General features: G+C 53.5%; 1 protein-coding gene across 1 annotated transcript; it reads left to right on the forward strand.

Moving 5' to 3' along the window:
• The first annotated feature begins 1746 nt into the window (after positions 1-1746).
• On the forward strand, positions 1747-14768 carry ITGB2 (integrin subunit beta 2). The gene is made up of 16 exons (XM_051787173.1): positions 1747-1984; positions 7103-7169; positions 7497-7585; positions 7885-8068; positions 8281-8451; positions 8654-8895; positions 9229-9384; positions 9576-9671; positions 9805-9894; positions 10090-10230; positions 10483-10667; positions 11381-11625; positions 11846-12065; positions 12230-12435; positions 12546-12712; positions 12976-14768. The coding sequence occupies exons 2-16, from the start codon at positions 7106-7108 to the stop codon at positions 13036-13038; spliced, it is 2319 nt and encodes a 772-aa protein (XP_051643133.1). The 5' UTR covers positions 1747-1984; positions 7103-7105; the 3' UTR covers positions 13039-14768.
• The last annotated feature ends 340 nt before the right edge of the window (positions 14769-15108 follow it).

Here is a 15108-nt window from a genome sequence, read left to right on the forward strand (position 1 = left end):
CATCTCTGATCACCAAAATCAGTGACTTTGGGGAACAGCCACTCTGAGAGTACCCAGCTGGATGCCACCCGCCCCAGCTGCTTGAGTTTATCCTGCAAAAGCCGCAGCAGTCCTCCAGACAGTGGTGAGGGGAAACACAGTCTACTCTAGTAAAAATAAAATGAGGAACGAACAAAAATAAAGGCAGCTGAAAGAAAATAGAAAGAGGAATGTTTAACAGCTTAAAATGCTTACAGACGGGCTGGAGAGCATACACACCATGACCAAGCACATGTTCCCAAAGGGCACCCACCTCCTTCAGCTGCAACACTCAAGGCTAAAGCTGCAGGAGAGCATGAGGAACAGCTGGGAGGAACTGGGATATACCAGCAAGCTTCAGCTTTGGCTACAAGGACCAATGGTACGCCTGCTCTGCTCCCGCCGCTCCGACTCCAGGGGCTCCCAGCTCTCCCACCGTCTTCCCTCAACCTTTAGTCAGTTGGAACAGAGTGGTTGGACAAACCCTATGAAATAACTGAGGAGGACAGAGCAGCTCGTTAAGGGCCTCATGCAATACGAAAGCAAAATTACAGCTCATCTCACTCGACCACACTTCCTTCCCTCAGATCTGCAACCTCCATCACCGACAGGAAGCCCCACCAGCCTTCCCAGCTTCATCCGCCCCAGCCCACTCACTCCTGGCCTGGGGGCTGCTCTGAAGCATCCAGCTGTAGCCACCCAAGCTGGGGTGAGCACCCCAGCTCCCAGCTGGCTCATCCTCAGGCCCCATCCCCACCGTATCCTGCATCAGCTGCTCCAGTGCTCCCATCCCACTGCTAGCGCTACTGTGTCGCTTTCCTGCTACACCTGGCTGTGAAGAAACCAAGCCAGAGCTCTGCTGTCTTCTTTAATAAAAGCATTAACCCATGGAGCATCCATTAGTGCACAGAAAGTTTTTGCTGGCACTGCAATCTCTTTGCTTGCTGCAAAAATAAACCCAGCTCTTTAACTGTAACACAGCAGCAGGTGAGCAGCATCAGGGGTCTTATGATGCCTCAGGTCGCCCTGCCCATGGCAGGGGGTTGGAATGAGATGGTCTGTAAGGTCCCTTCCAACCCAAACCCGTCTCTGAGTCTGTGATAATGCAACATGGTGAGTCAACATCAGGTTGCTTGGAAGGGAAACCTACAAAGAAATTAGCAAAGCCTCACATTATCTTTTAAAAAAAAAATCTACAGTCTCGTATGTTTTCTAAATTACTTCAGTTAATAACTTTTACTGTAGTGCCTTGAAGAGGTTAAGAGAAAGTTGACAGTAGCTGGTTCCTCTCTGCTCAGGGAGGTGCTGCTGCAATTGCTTTGGAAGGAGTTATTGCAGCCGGCACAAGGAAATTTGAAGGCTGCTTAAATAAAGTTCCCCAGGCAGCCCTGAGCTTTGCCACTGCAAGGACAGTGCCTGCATCCTCTGCCATGCAAGGAGACCTCACTACTCCAGCATAAACATTTCAGAGCCCAACCCAGACCCTGAGGGGAGCCATCTCCCCGTCCTCTCCACACCCAAGGGCTGTCAATAGCTCTCAAAGGAACTAGTTTCCCCCACTACCAGCTTTGTGTGCCCACTGGGGTCTGGGATGGTCCCCAGCAGCACTGTGAAAGGTGAAAAGTGGGCAGAAAGGGTGAGTTTTGGGTGGGTCCCTTTCCCAGGTGCAGTGGGAGGGCTGCAAGACCCCTGGGTAGCCCAGGGAGTTGAGACCCAGCCCCCCAAGGCAAGATGCTGTGGGTTTGACCAGCATGAGTGGGACTGGCTGGGTTCTTGGGGGAACACGCCCTCCCACAGTTACCACTCTGACTTCCTCCTTCCTCCAGCAAGACAGAAATAGGAAGGAAAGATTGGGGTACATCGCAGAGCTCTGGATGCCTGGCTGCTTTTCCCAACCAAGCTTGAGAGGGTGAGACCATCCTCATCCCAGACCAAGCACGGGAAAGAGGTGAAGGCTGGATGCCAGGTGAGCACAGCATCTCTGTTTTCTGTGCTTCTGTTCCTCCTTTCTGGGGGGGGAAGGCAACCAGGCAACAAAGGGGTTATGTAGCTCTGGTGTTTCCAGGGAATTGTTTTGTCATTCCTGATCTAACTTTTGGCCACTCGAGTTCAGGGGGATTGGTGCAGTGTCCCTCCCACAGGTGGGTCAGTCTGTGCAGCCTTTGCGAAGGCAGCTTGCCTAGTCTGTAATGGTTGTGCTTCTGGAGGTAGCATTGAGCCTGGAACTGCAGGTGGCTGTTGTGGGGAGGGCGTCAGACCCCAAAAAACCCTTTCCTCACCACCCCGCGGGCTCAGAAAGCAGAGCAGAAAGGGAGCAGTGTGCTCCTCTCACGCCCTTACACATGGCACTGGGGAGAGCAGCATGGGCTGTGGGCCTGCCTGCAGCACCAGGGCTGGGGGCTGTGCCAGTCCCCCTCCTGGGACCCCCCTCTTCCTCGTGGGGTCTCACTCCCTGCCTGCAGGGTGTGGTGGGAAGGAGGGAACTGATGTGGCAGCGTGGCGTGAGCATGGCAGGGACGGCAGGCTGAGGGGGCTCAGCACGGTGTCACCACCCACTGCAGAGACCTTCCTGGTTGTCCCTGCACCCCTGTGGGCCTGGGGGGAATAGCTGGGAGTGGGAGTAAGAGCCTTGCTCTTCTCCTCCATACCTCTGTGTGCTGCACACATCAAATACTCCTCAGCCAAGTGACCCCGGGGAGAGCAGGTCCTTCCCAACATCTCAGTGGCTCTTGGATGCAGATGGAATGTAGGGCACACCCCAGATGACAGGGAAAAGCAGCCTGGCCCTCATTTTTGATGCTTTTCCCAATGTCACAGCCACAGCTCCCAGTCTCCTGGCAGGTGAGAAGCAAAGATGTGAATGTGTGCAGTGACATCATGCCCTGGGGCCAGCACGGACACTGGAACATGGCTGCTGCAAGGTGTGGGGAGGCCCTACATGGTGCTTTTTGCTATCACAGCTGTCACATCCTGCTTCACACGGCGGTTTTGCACTTTTCTGTTCCCATTCTGGTGCTGCTAGGAGTGATCTCAGTGTGCTGGAGAGCGTGGTGCCCCTGGGCAGGACAACCAGCTGGCAGCTCTTTCTCACCCAAGTAGGGCTTTGACCTAGGGAGACCCAGCAGCACAAATCCCCTCTTTCCCTCCCTCACAGGGCAGGGCAAGGGGCCCACAGGCACCCAGGGATCCTGGTGCTCAGAGCAAACGGACGCCACAGACTAGTTAGGGACTTGGTGCCCATAGGGGAGAGCTCACCCTGCAGATCTGTCCTCTGCAGGCACTGGAGGCTGCTGGAAGGAAAGATATATAAAATATATTCATATTTCCTAAAATAGGACATGGGAATGTATATATTCTTTTTATATATTAAAAATAACATTCATATATTTTTAGTTTTTATATTTGCCCTGTAATTTATATGTATTATATATCCATGTATTATATATATATATATATATAAAAATATTTAAAAATACATATACACACACACTGAATGTGATACTCTGCATGGATGGGTAAGTCCTGTGTATGGCCATCTGCCTTGGTGGGATTTATCCACATCACACAACCAAGTGATGGAAGGAACAGCTCCAAGTCAAGTGACATCCACACTCCCATTCTCAGTTTGCTCGTTTCCCTTCTGTACTCAGGGTCTGGGATTGCCCAGTTTGGAGAGGTGGGAAGGAGCAGCACTGCTGGGTGTGGTACCTGGCATCTCTGTCACAGCATGATGGTGATGCAGCACCAGTGATGCCTGGAGGAAATGCCCAGGAGCGCTGACACTAGTGGCTCCTCACTGTTACAGGTGGATGGTGCAAACACCCCAGGAGTCCTGCCAGGATCCTGGACACGAGTGCATGTCCTCCTGTTTTGCAGGAGAACAGATGTTTAGCAAAGCACTGATGGGGAGTTGTGGCTAAGAGACTGTGACACACATCTCTGCTGTTGAACACCCATTTTATTTATAGCAACAAGATCGCTGCTGGCATCAACACTTCCCCTTCAGCCCTATTTATAAATCCCAGCTTGCTGTTCATCCCAACAGCATCCCCCAGCACGCCCTGAGTGCTGGTGTGCTCCAGCTCTGAGCCCTGCCCACATACAGGACAGCACCCAGCTTTTAACTCATGCACCTTTCCTGAGGCCCCCTTCACATCTTCTGGCTCACAGACCCTTGGAGGGCATTTTGCCCTAAGAGAGATGCTCCACTGGTGGAGTACCCTGGAGGCTTCTGCAAAAGTCTCCTGCTGAAGCAGAGCCCTGATCCTGACCCACCCGAGATATGTGAGAGAAGATCAGAGCTCAGGGCCAAGGAGGACCCTGGTCCCGAGGTGCAGGCTTCTTCCCCTGATGCCACCATGCAGCCCTGGCCAGGAAGCAGGGCCTGGTGGCAATGTGTCCTGCCCTTAGATGGGGTGCTCGATCTCGGCACCCCACTCCCAACCCCAGGTTGAGGGTGGTTGTAAAGCTCTGCAATTCTGCTCCTTCGCACCAGTGCAGGAGGATGGACTGTGTGCACCCCTCTGCTTGCCTGAATTTATGAAACAGAAGGGAAAAAACCCCAACATCACAGGCAGAGCACACCCAGGAGATGAGACCCAGGACTGGGCAGTGACTGCTCAGGTCTGGGATGAGCCGGAGGGATCATTAGGGGGGTTGGAGGAAATGCTGCTGAGGCCCATGCTGGGGCCCTGCTTATGAGAGTCAGACCAAAAACCTGCTTTGCACTCCTCTGAATGCTGTAAAGAGGCAGACAAAGGCAGAAAGCCCTATTTGTTCTCTTTGAGAGTAACCCTGCGTCACATATGCACTCACCCACCCCCACACCAGAGCGTAATTTCCCTCCATGGCAGAACAGAAGAAAGGTTGAGCTTCCTGCTGCTGCTCTCTCCTAGCATCTGGGTGTGCTTCAGGATCTTGTGACAAGGTCAAGAAACCACTTTGGGGATGAAATAGGCATCCAAATCCAGGCCATGACATGAACCCTACATTGCAACACTTGATAGCAGCCAGCACTGGAGGTGTATTGAGGTTCCCACTTTGTTTCCTGGGTTTGGGAGCTTTTTTAATCCTGTTTTAGTTGGAAACTTGCTCTATTTTATGAGATGGGCCTGTAATCAGGAAACTCCAACCTCCAGCAAGAATGAGGAGCTCACAGAGCTCTATTCCATCGCTGCCCCACACTTTGGCATGGCAGCAGGAATTAAACATTTGGAAACACTGGGCCGGTGGAATAGCAGGAGCTCACTAAATCTGTGGCTTTTGTTCCCACACCCTGTGTGAGAACTCCTGGCTTGGAGCCGAACTGGAACCTAATTAGGCACATTTGGGGTGTCGATCACCAGGTGCTACAGGAAACAAGGGCAGAAGCCACTTTTCCCTCCTACAAGCTCAAGCTGTGCTGGCAGAATCTGGAGGTGATAGAAATGTGTTGGGACAGCTAAGCCCAGGGAGTGCATGTCACACAGACAGGGACGTTGCAGCTGTGACAATAAATGATGCCCTTAAAAACTTACCAAGGGGGACTGTGTTGGTGGAGAGGGACTTGCAGAGGATATCTTTGTGGAGAAGGGCTCTGTCCACCCACCATAGGATGGTCTTGCACCAGACAGGGCAGAGTGAGCTCCCAAGCCATGTCATCATGAGAGTTTGGCTGCATGGCCCCAGAGGTGCCTCTTGTTGGCTGTGCAGCTCTGTGGTGTTGGCTGTGGATCTCTGCCAGGGAGACTGGCTCCAGGGCAGGGTGGGCTTCCAGATGGCCCCTGCCCTAATCAATGATGGCCCCAGAGTCCTGGCACATCTCCAAGTCCATACCACAGCTGGGCATCAAACCTCACTGTGCCAACGTTACCCACCAACCTACCTAGACCTTCTCTCTACAGTCAGGAGGAAACCAGACATTCTTTCCAGGCTGACCAATGTCATCCTAAGCTTGTCTGGTATCTTACAGAGGATAATGAGCTAAGACAGGACATCTTGACATCTCAGAAGGGGGTCTGGGAAGTACTCACATGTCTCAGTGCTTTTTGAAGGTTTCCCTTGTTTTCTCATTTCCGTGTCACTCTGTGCTGTTTATACAGCAAGTTCACAGGAGGCAGGAGCTTAGGAGTGGTTATTTTCTTACTCAGGGCAGCATCAGAGCTATTTTGAAACTGATGACCTGATTTCCAGACACTGTGTCCAATACTGCTAAAAAGAGTGACATCTGTTGTTCCTTCATGCTTTCTTAGTCCTTTTCCTTCTTCTAACAAATTCCTCTTTGCTCACTTCCCCATGTGCATCCATGTTGCAAGGCCACCACACTATTACAGTAACGACAGAGAGTAGAAGAGAGGCGAATGATTCACACATGAGCGATCACCAGGAGGAACCTGGCAACACCCCTCTTGGCTACTGCAAAAATTAACCCTGTCCTGGATGGAACTAGGACAGGTCACCACACCAGCAGGCTGGACCACATCACACAGTGTGAGCCAGCCTCTCCCCTTGCCCAGGAGATGGGACTGTGGTGGAGACCCTTGCTTGTTAGAAACCTTCAGCAGGGAAACTCATATTAATTCACTACAAGAAATACTTAATTTCCTTGATGAATCAGTCAAATGTAAAGCAAGTTGTAACAGACTTTTTTTTTTTCCCCGTGTATCAAGCACACCATGCTAGTTAATGAATAGAAATGGTCCTTTTGTTAATTTTAGTTCCAATTTCCATCTAAATATAGCTCGACACAGAAGTGGAAAAAACATCTAGTACAAAACTAGATGCAATGCTTGAGATTTTACATTGTTATGTAGATATAATTATATAGGGAGAAGAGTAATCTTATTGAGGGGTAACTCTATCAGGGCCTTTCAGTGCCTGAAAGGTACCTACAAGAAATCTGGAGAGGAACTTTTTACAAGGGCATGTAGTGATGGGACAAAGGGGAAATGGATTTAAAGTGACAGATAGTAGGTTTAGATTGGATATTACAAAGTTCTTCCCTGTGAGGGTGGTGAAGCCCTGGTACAGGTTGCCCAAAGAAGCTGTGGCTGCCCCACTCCTGGAGCACATCCCAGGTGGTCACAGGAATGCTTTTGTCTTGCAGAAGATGCTGCGTGACCGCTGCCTCCAGCTGCCAGCAGTGACCTGGGTGCTGCTGCTGGTGACGACAGGTGAGCCCGACCTGCCTTCCCCCCAGCACCTTCCGTGGGCAGTGAGACGGGGGGGAACCCAAGTGCGGCCCAACAGCAGTGGGAACATGGCATTGAGAGATGTGCAAGGGACAGATCCTGCACTTCCAGGGATCTGTCCCCCAGCTGAGGGACAGTGAGGCAGGTGAGGACCCTGTCAGGGCCCCCAGAATGGGTTTTATAGGTAGGGCAGGCTCAGGACAGCACGAGTGCCTGGTGCTGGGTGTCTGAGCATCTGTGGCTGTTGCTGCTGCAGACCAGCCTTCCCCAAGTGCCCCCTATGCCCATTCTGTCTTCTTTCCATTTCAGCCTTTTCCATGGAGTGCCCCAAGATCAAGGCGGGGACGTGCAGGGACTGCATCCGGTCTGGTCCTGGCTGCGCCTGGTGCAAGAAGCTGGTAGGTCCATGTAGCCTGTCAAGATGTGAACCCCCAGCAGTAGCTAATAGGCAGCAGGACGGTCACCCTGCCGGCCTGGCTCTGCCTGGCTGCATTGTGGGAGTGTTTCCTGTCCTGTGTGGTGGGTGGGGCCAGGAGGGACCTGACAGACATGATCTTTCTCCATCAATACCCATCAAAGCTCATCTTTTCTCCATCAATACCCTGGAGACCTGGCATGGGGGCTGGGTCATCTCTGAACATGCCTGTTCACCTCCTGCTCCTCTGATTTTTTTCCCTGCTGACGTTGCCACACACAGAATTTCACCAAAGCCGGCGAGCCGGACTCCATCCGCTGCGACACCATCGAGCAGCTGGAGCAGAGGGGGTGCCCACGCAGTGAGATTGAGTTCCCAGTCAACGACATCAAAACAGCACAGGACCGTCCCTTAAGCAACGATGTGCAGCTGACTCCCCAGGAGGTGCGCCTGAAACTGAGGATAGGTACGCTCTGCCTGGTGTTCCCGACACCCTGGCACTCGTGGGCTGTCCAGCGTGCCCAACACCCTTCCGCTCGCCCCCAGACTTAGCTGGGACACAGCAACATTGTCCCAAAGGCTGCATTTCCGCCTCTTTTCTTCCCAAAGAGAAGAGGGGTGGGTGATGGCACGAGATGGCACAACACGGCAGCTGATCCCAGCATCCCTGTCCCGCAGGCCAGCCTGCTGTGTTCGAGGCAAAGTTTCGCCGTGCCATGGGGTATCCCATTGATCTCTACTACCTCATGGACCTCTCCTACTCCATGCTGGATGATCTGCAGAAGGTGAAGAAGCTGGGAGGGGAGCTGCTCAGAGCACTGGAGAGCACCACCCCTTCTCGACGCATTGGTGAGCCTGTCTCTGGCCTGGCACAGCTGTTTGCTGCTGGGAAGAGCTGCGGGGCTGGAGGGGGATGAGGGCACTGGGCAGTGGATGTCCTCTGCCTGGCTGAAGAGTGTGCCAGGGCAAGGGACATGGACACGTACACTGTGGCCAGCAGATTGTCTGTGCCCCGTGTTCTCTCCCTGAAACTACAGTCTGGCTGCCGTAGGGTTTGGCTCCTTTGTGGACAAGACAGTGCTGCCCTTTGTCAACACGCACCCTGAGAAGCTGCAGAACCCCTGCCCCAACAAGGACAAGCAGTGCCAGCCTCCCTTCGCCTTCAAGCACATCCTGTCGCTGACCGACAATGCCAAGCAGTTTGAGAACGAAGTGGGGAAGCAGTTCATCTCCGGGAACTTGGACGCCCCAGAGGGGGGCCTGGATGCCATGATGCAGGCAGCAGTGTGTGGGGTAAGTCCCTGCGGCCGCCCTGCTCAGCCATGGGGGCTGCGACCCACACACAGGCTGGCTCTCAGGAGGTGGCTCTGCCCCTCTCCAGCTGGGCTCTGGAAGCCCACGGTGTGTGAGTTCTGATTTGGCAGCAGGGCAGGTTACTCCGGGGAGCACAAGAGAGCATCTTACCCCAGAGCTTCCTGACCCTGATCTCCTGTTACCCACCTTTCCCGTGCCCCCTGCCCCGTGCTGTGGCTGACATGAGACTTTGGCAAGGGCCACACCACGCCCACTGGCACTGTCCTCCCAGCCCCACTCAGGGACAGGGGCCGTTCTCTGTGCCACTTGCAGGACCTGATAGGCTGGCGCAACGTGACCCGCTTGCTGGTGTATGCCACTGATGACGGCTTCCACTTCGCCGGCGATGGCAAGCTTGCGGGCATCCTGACCCCCAACGATGGCCAGTGCCACCTGGAGGACAACATGTACAAAAGGAGCAACGAGTTCGTAAGTACCTGGGGGCTGCTCAGCGTCTCCACACCCTCAGGCAGAAAAAAAAATTGTCATGTAAAAAACCCCTGTTGCAGAGGCCAGAACGTCACCATAGTCACCATAATTTGGGCTGCCATACCCAAACTGTCCACTCTTCCGCTAGTGGGGGAGATAGTGCTGAGTCTGGTATCCCTCTCCCCACCCAGGACTACCCATCTGTTGGCCAGCTGGTCCAGAAACTTGCCGAAAACAACATTCAGCCCATCTTTGCTGTCACCAGTAGGATGGTGGATGTTTACAAGGTAAGGATATTTCAGATGGTCCAAGTGCCTCCATTCCCTTCCCAAGAGGACAGGCACAGTGTCTTCCTGCCACTGTCTCCTGCTCCGCTGTCACGTGGCAGGGAATGCTCACCTCTTTGCTCTCCACTGGCAGAAACTCAGTGAGATGATCCCAAAGTCAGCAGTGGGAGAGCTGAACGAGGACTCCAGCAATATCATTGAGCTCATCCAGGTGGCCTACAATGTAAGTGCTGGAGTTCCCACCTTTCCAATGCTATCACTTGCATTTCCAGAACCACTTCAGGCAGCTGAGATCCTGGCCTGGGGTGCTCCCTGCCCCTTTTCTCTGGGCTGGAGGGAACCCTGACCTGCAACCCCACACCCCCTTGCTCTGGTCTCCTCTTGGATTGGTGGCACTTTCTCCACCATTTTCCCACAGAACCTGTCCTCACTGATCATCCTGGAACATTCCACCCTGCCAGATGTCCTGGATGTCAAATATGACTCCAAATGCAGTAATAACCAGGACACCATGGATGGAGCAAGAGGCCAGTGCGACAATGTCAAGATCAACGATGAGGTATGTGCTCTTGTACTAGGAGCACCCCACAGCTTGCACAGTTCCTGATGCCCATCCTGTTTAATGACAGGAACCCTGGCTGCTGTTCCAGGCTTTCTGTCTACATTAATTTAATACCAAGAGTGTCCAAAATGCTGTGGGATGAGGGGGATCCTCCATTGTGCTGGATGTGCGTGTCCTCAGCCTAGGGCCGATACCATCCTCTGATAGCTGGGCTTCTGGCCCTTCTCTATCTTACCCTGTGCTTTCTAGGTCATCTTCAAAGTGAAGGTCACAGCCAAGGAGTGCATCCAAAGCCAGTCGTTCACCATCCGGCCCCTGGGCTTCACAGACACCCTCACTGTCCACGTGGACAGCAACTGTGACTGCCACTGTGACGAGCAGCCCGACCCGGCTGCCTGCAGTGGTCAGGGCAGCATCGTCTGTGGGATCTGCAGGTGTGTGCACCACCCAAAACACTATTTCAAATGCTGCCAGATCGGGGGAGCTGCTGGGAGAGAGAAGTTGAGCCAAGCCAGGGCCTGGGCTCTGCACCTTTGCACAAATTTTTTTATTTGGGGAAGTGGATTCATGCATTCCCCTTGGAACTCTACCCTGCATTCACAGAGGCAGGGGAAACAGTGAGCTGCCACTTCTGTTGGTGGAGCCTCTGCTGCTTTCCCAAGGACCTCCATCCATACAACTATGCAGCCATCCCTCCCCAATATCAAAGCATCCACCAACCTACCTACTGAGCAGACACAGGTTTCTGTAGAAATCTCTCAAAATGACACTTCTGGGCTGCAGTTCACTTAAGGCTTTTAGTATAATTATTTCTTCATGGCCCCTCAGTGACAGGGAGAGGAAGAGATTGGGTTTCCTCAGGAAATACTCAGATCTCCTTGGCAAGGTTTGGAAATTACAACAGTAATTTCTGGGCAACCATTTGGTGTTGTGAGTATGACGGGGGGGAAAGCAGCATTTCTGAGGTTTCCTCCCAGTCAGCCACCCTGCTGCAGCATGGATTTAGCACCAACATGCTAACCAACGCTGGTTTTCTGTGGGGCTGTCCCAGATTTGCTCTGCTGCGGTAGAGGTCTGGGCCCCGTGCATGTCCCACGGCATTTCGGGTGGCCGCTGACCTGAGCTCACTCCTCCCCTTTGGCGGCAGCTGCAACCCAGACTACACGGGGAAGAACTGCGAGTGTGACACCAAAGGCAAAACCAGCAAGGAGCTGGAGGGCAGCTGCCGGAAGGACAACAGCTCACTGATCTGTTCGGGGCTGGGGGACTGTGTGTGCGGGCAGTGCGTCTGCCACACCAGCGACGTGCCGGGCAGGGAGATCTACGGCACCTACTGCGAGTGCGACAGCACCAACTGCGAGTTCCACAACGGCTTCCCCTGCGGCGGCCCAGGTGAGGCGCTGTTTAGCGGAATTAAATGCCTTTTCATGTCATAACCTGAGGGCATGGGTTTGAGGCTGCTGGGTCCCACCACGCCAGCCCGGAGGACCTCCTGGAGCATCTCGTGGAGGGTGGCATGGCGAGCGCAGGGTGGGTGATGCTCTCCAGGCACAGGCAGAGGGAGGGTCACCTGGATGGCTGCAGAATCGGAAAGGTCTTTCCCCCCTCCCAGAGCGCGGGAAATGCTACTGCGGGCAGTGCATCTGCGAGCCTGGGTACCAGGGCGGTGCCTGCCAGTGCCGTCAGTCGACAGAGGATTGCCTGAACGCCAACAAGAACGTGTGCAGCCTCCGCGGGACCTGCCTCTGCAACCGCTGCCAATGCCGGGGCGGGTACCAGCCCCCCTTCTGCCAGGAATGCCCAGGCTGCACTTCCCCCTGTGGCAGATACGTGTGAGTGACGCGCACGGAGAGGGCACAGGGGCGCAGAGATCCCCAGTATCCCAGGCAGGGGCAGGCAAGCCCTGCCTGCTCCTGGGTAGAGCCCGGCTGCGGCCAAAGCCAGGTGAGTGGGTCTGTGCCCCTGCAAATGTGAGCTGTGGCTTCTTGTTTTGCAGCTCCTGTGTGGAGTGCAAGGCTTTCGGGAGCGGCCCCTTTGAGAAGAACTGCTCCCAGGCCTGCCCCAACATCCAGAAGTCCGAGAAGCTGATCGAGGGCAGCAGGAAATGCAGGGAGAAGGATTCCCAGAACTGCTGGATGTCCTTCCATATGTTCCAGGAGGATGGTGACGATATATACACTGTCTACATCGAACCTGAAAAAGGTACCCCAGCCCCGCTTCCCCTGCCCTGGCACAGGCAGGCTGCCAGCCCTGTCATGGCAGCCTTGCTGCTTCACCTTGCTGCAGCCCAGCGTGGTCTGCCTGCCCCGCAGAGTGCCCGGAGCCTCCCAACATCGCGCTCATTGTGGGTGGCACCATCGCTGGCGTGGTCCTCATTGGCCTGGTGGTCCTGCTCATCTGGCGGTGCCTGACAGAGCTGTTTGACCGCCGGGAATACCGCCGGTTTGAGAAGGAGAAGTCCAAAGCCAAGTGGAACGACGTAAGAGAGCCCGTCTGTGGCACTGGGGTGTGCTGGGATGGTCATGTATCCTGGGGTGGGGACAGCAGGAGGGGACATCCTTCCCAGAGGTAGCCAGGTAGACCTGAGCCCTCCCCACTGGCCTGTTGTTCAGACCAGCTGCAGTTTGGAGGGGGCTAAACAGCCTGTGGGCTCTTCTGCCAGTGCTGTCTGTGCCCATGGCACTGGGAGGTGTTGGGCAGGTAACACAGCACAACACAAGCCTCTCACTTCTCTCCCTCCAGGCTGATAATCCCCTCTTCAAGAGTGCCACCACCACTGTTGTCAACCCCAGGTTTAACGAATAAGGCAATGCCTGGCAGCGCTGGGACCCACCGTTAAATAAGGAAATGCCAAGCTAAAGAAACCTCAAACTAAGGAAATCTTAAACTAAGGCTCCCACCTCCTCTTCTTTATCCTATGGTTTGTTCCCTTCTTCCACGTCAGGTGCTGGCTGAGGGACTGTGCCATGCCAGCGTCCTGGCCTAGTGCTCGATGGTTGGGTTAGTGAGGATGGGAGAAGGGAACAGACACAGCTTTGCTGTGGATGGGACTGCAGAGCAGGCCTCACCATGGGAACATGCAGCAGCTCCTGGACTGGTCACTGACTGTCTCATCTCCTGTTGACAACTTTGCCTTCTACCAGGAGTCTTAAACACCGAGCCCCAAAGCCAGCCGAGCTCACAGAGTGCTTCCAGCTTTGATTTTGAGCTGGGATTTCAAAACTGCCGTGTCTCTTCTGCTCCAGCAGGATCTGCTCCTAGGCTGCTCCATGCCCTCCCCTGCTGAACTGGTCTCCACCACTATGCACTGGTTTCCAGAGAAATCACTGCTGAGTAGGATGTGGAGGGTCCTCCAGGCTGGCAGTCTGCAGTGATGCGATGTGCCCTAAGGGCTAGTAAGCACCTGGGGAACATGCACTGAATCTTTTTCCCAAATCATCAACTGTTTCCTGATGTGCTCCTCTCAGACCTACCTCAGGCTAGGTTCTGCTTGGGCTCCTGCATGCCTGGCTTGCCTCCATAATGCCTTGAAGTCCTCTGCACAGCAAGGAGGTGAAAGAGCCACTGTTTGATCTATGAAACCTTGGCACTGAGCAGCTGAAAAATTCTGTGCAGATTGGAGCTCAGACACAGCTTCTTCCACCACCCCTCAGGGCATGATCTTCTCCCTGCTCTTTGAGTTGGTCAGACATACCAAGAGCCAGCTGTGCAAAACACCTGGCAGTGCCTGGAGCACCTCCTGCTCAGCACTTATCCCAACCACACACAGCAGCCAATTGCTCTCACATTGTGGGGTTGCTCCTGTGAAACAGCGGTACAGTTCCTTATTTGCTTTCAGTCTGGGATTAATTTGCATATGGTTGTATTGTGTCACGTCTTCATTTGCTCTCTGAAGGGGTTTTACGTGAATAAAGATTTAATATATAAAGTTGTCAGAGACTGAATCGGTTAATGATTTATGCATTCTAGGATTGTCAAGGGACTTTTGCAGACTTCTGCAGGACTTTTGCATTATACCTCTGATGGCCCATCAAAGCCCATCCCTCCCCCCCCCCCCCTTCTGCCAGTCTTGAAAGGCTGGAAAAACCCTTTTGCCAGACCCCTCACAGAAACTCAGCACAGACCCAGGAGATGCTGGAGGCTCATGGCATGGCCTGTGACACTAACCATGGATATAGTAACTCATAACTTCTTTGAGTGTGGGGGCTTCCCTCCTTCATCCCCAACGGATCAAGGCCACCACTTCAACTGACAGACATGGAAGCTGCAACTTCCAGGTTCCATCTCTGGACCCCGTGGGCAGTGACTATAGACATCTTTCCACTCTCAGCTTTTCTTTCCCTTATTCTCTCTTACCCTTATCCTGTCTTTCCTTTCTCTCCCTTCTGCATTTTCCCCCCAGGGTTTATGCCTATGATAGATAATATAGATGACAACACCCAAAATGCTAACATACCTACTAAAACAAAATTGTTAAAATAAACCCTACCTATATATGTTTTCAGACACTGATTATTCAGTGTCATTTCACTCTAATTCACTCCAAGGGAATTATTGATAAGAACCTGGTCTACCCCCCTCCCCTTTTTCTGGGGCAGGTCATAACAAAAGTAAATACATCTGTCCTTCTAAGAATTAGGTGCAAGGGCAGCAGCTGAAGTGTTCATTGGAGAAACTACAACCACACCCTGTCATTGCTGCCCCCATCTCCCATGGGTACAGAGCCTTGGAAAGATGCTGGCCAGAGAAACAAGCTGTCTTCTACACTAATTTGCCATCTATGCCCTGCAAGGTGCTCCCTTGCAAGCCAAAACCGACTCTCCGAATGATGCAGAGTGTCCCTGCCCACTTGCTGGCAGCTGTATGTAAACCACC

Source organism: Manacus candei, unplaced genomic scaffold (assembly GCF_025592945.1).
Source record: "Manacus candei isolate 608988 ecotype Guabito, Panama unplaced genomic scaffold, ASM2559294v1 h1tg000023l, whole genome shotgun sequence".
Taxonomy (NCBI): domain Eukaryota; kingdom Metazoa; phylum Chordata; class Aves; order Passeriformes; family Pipridae; genus Manacus; species Manacus candei.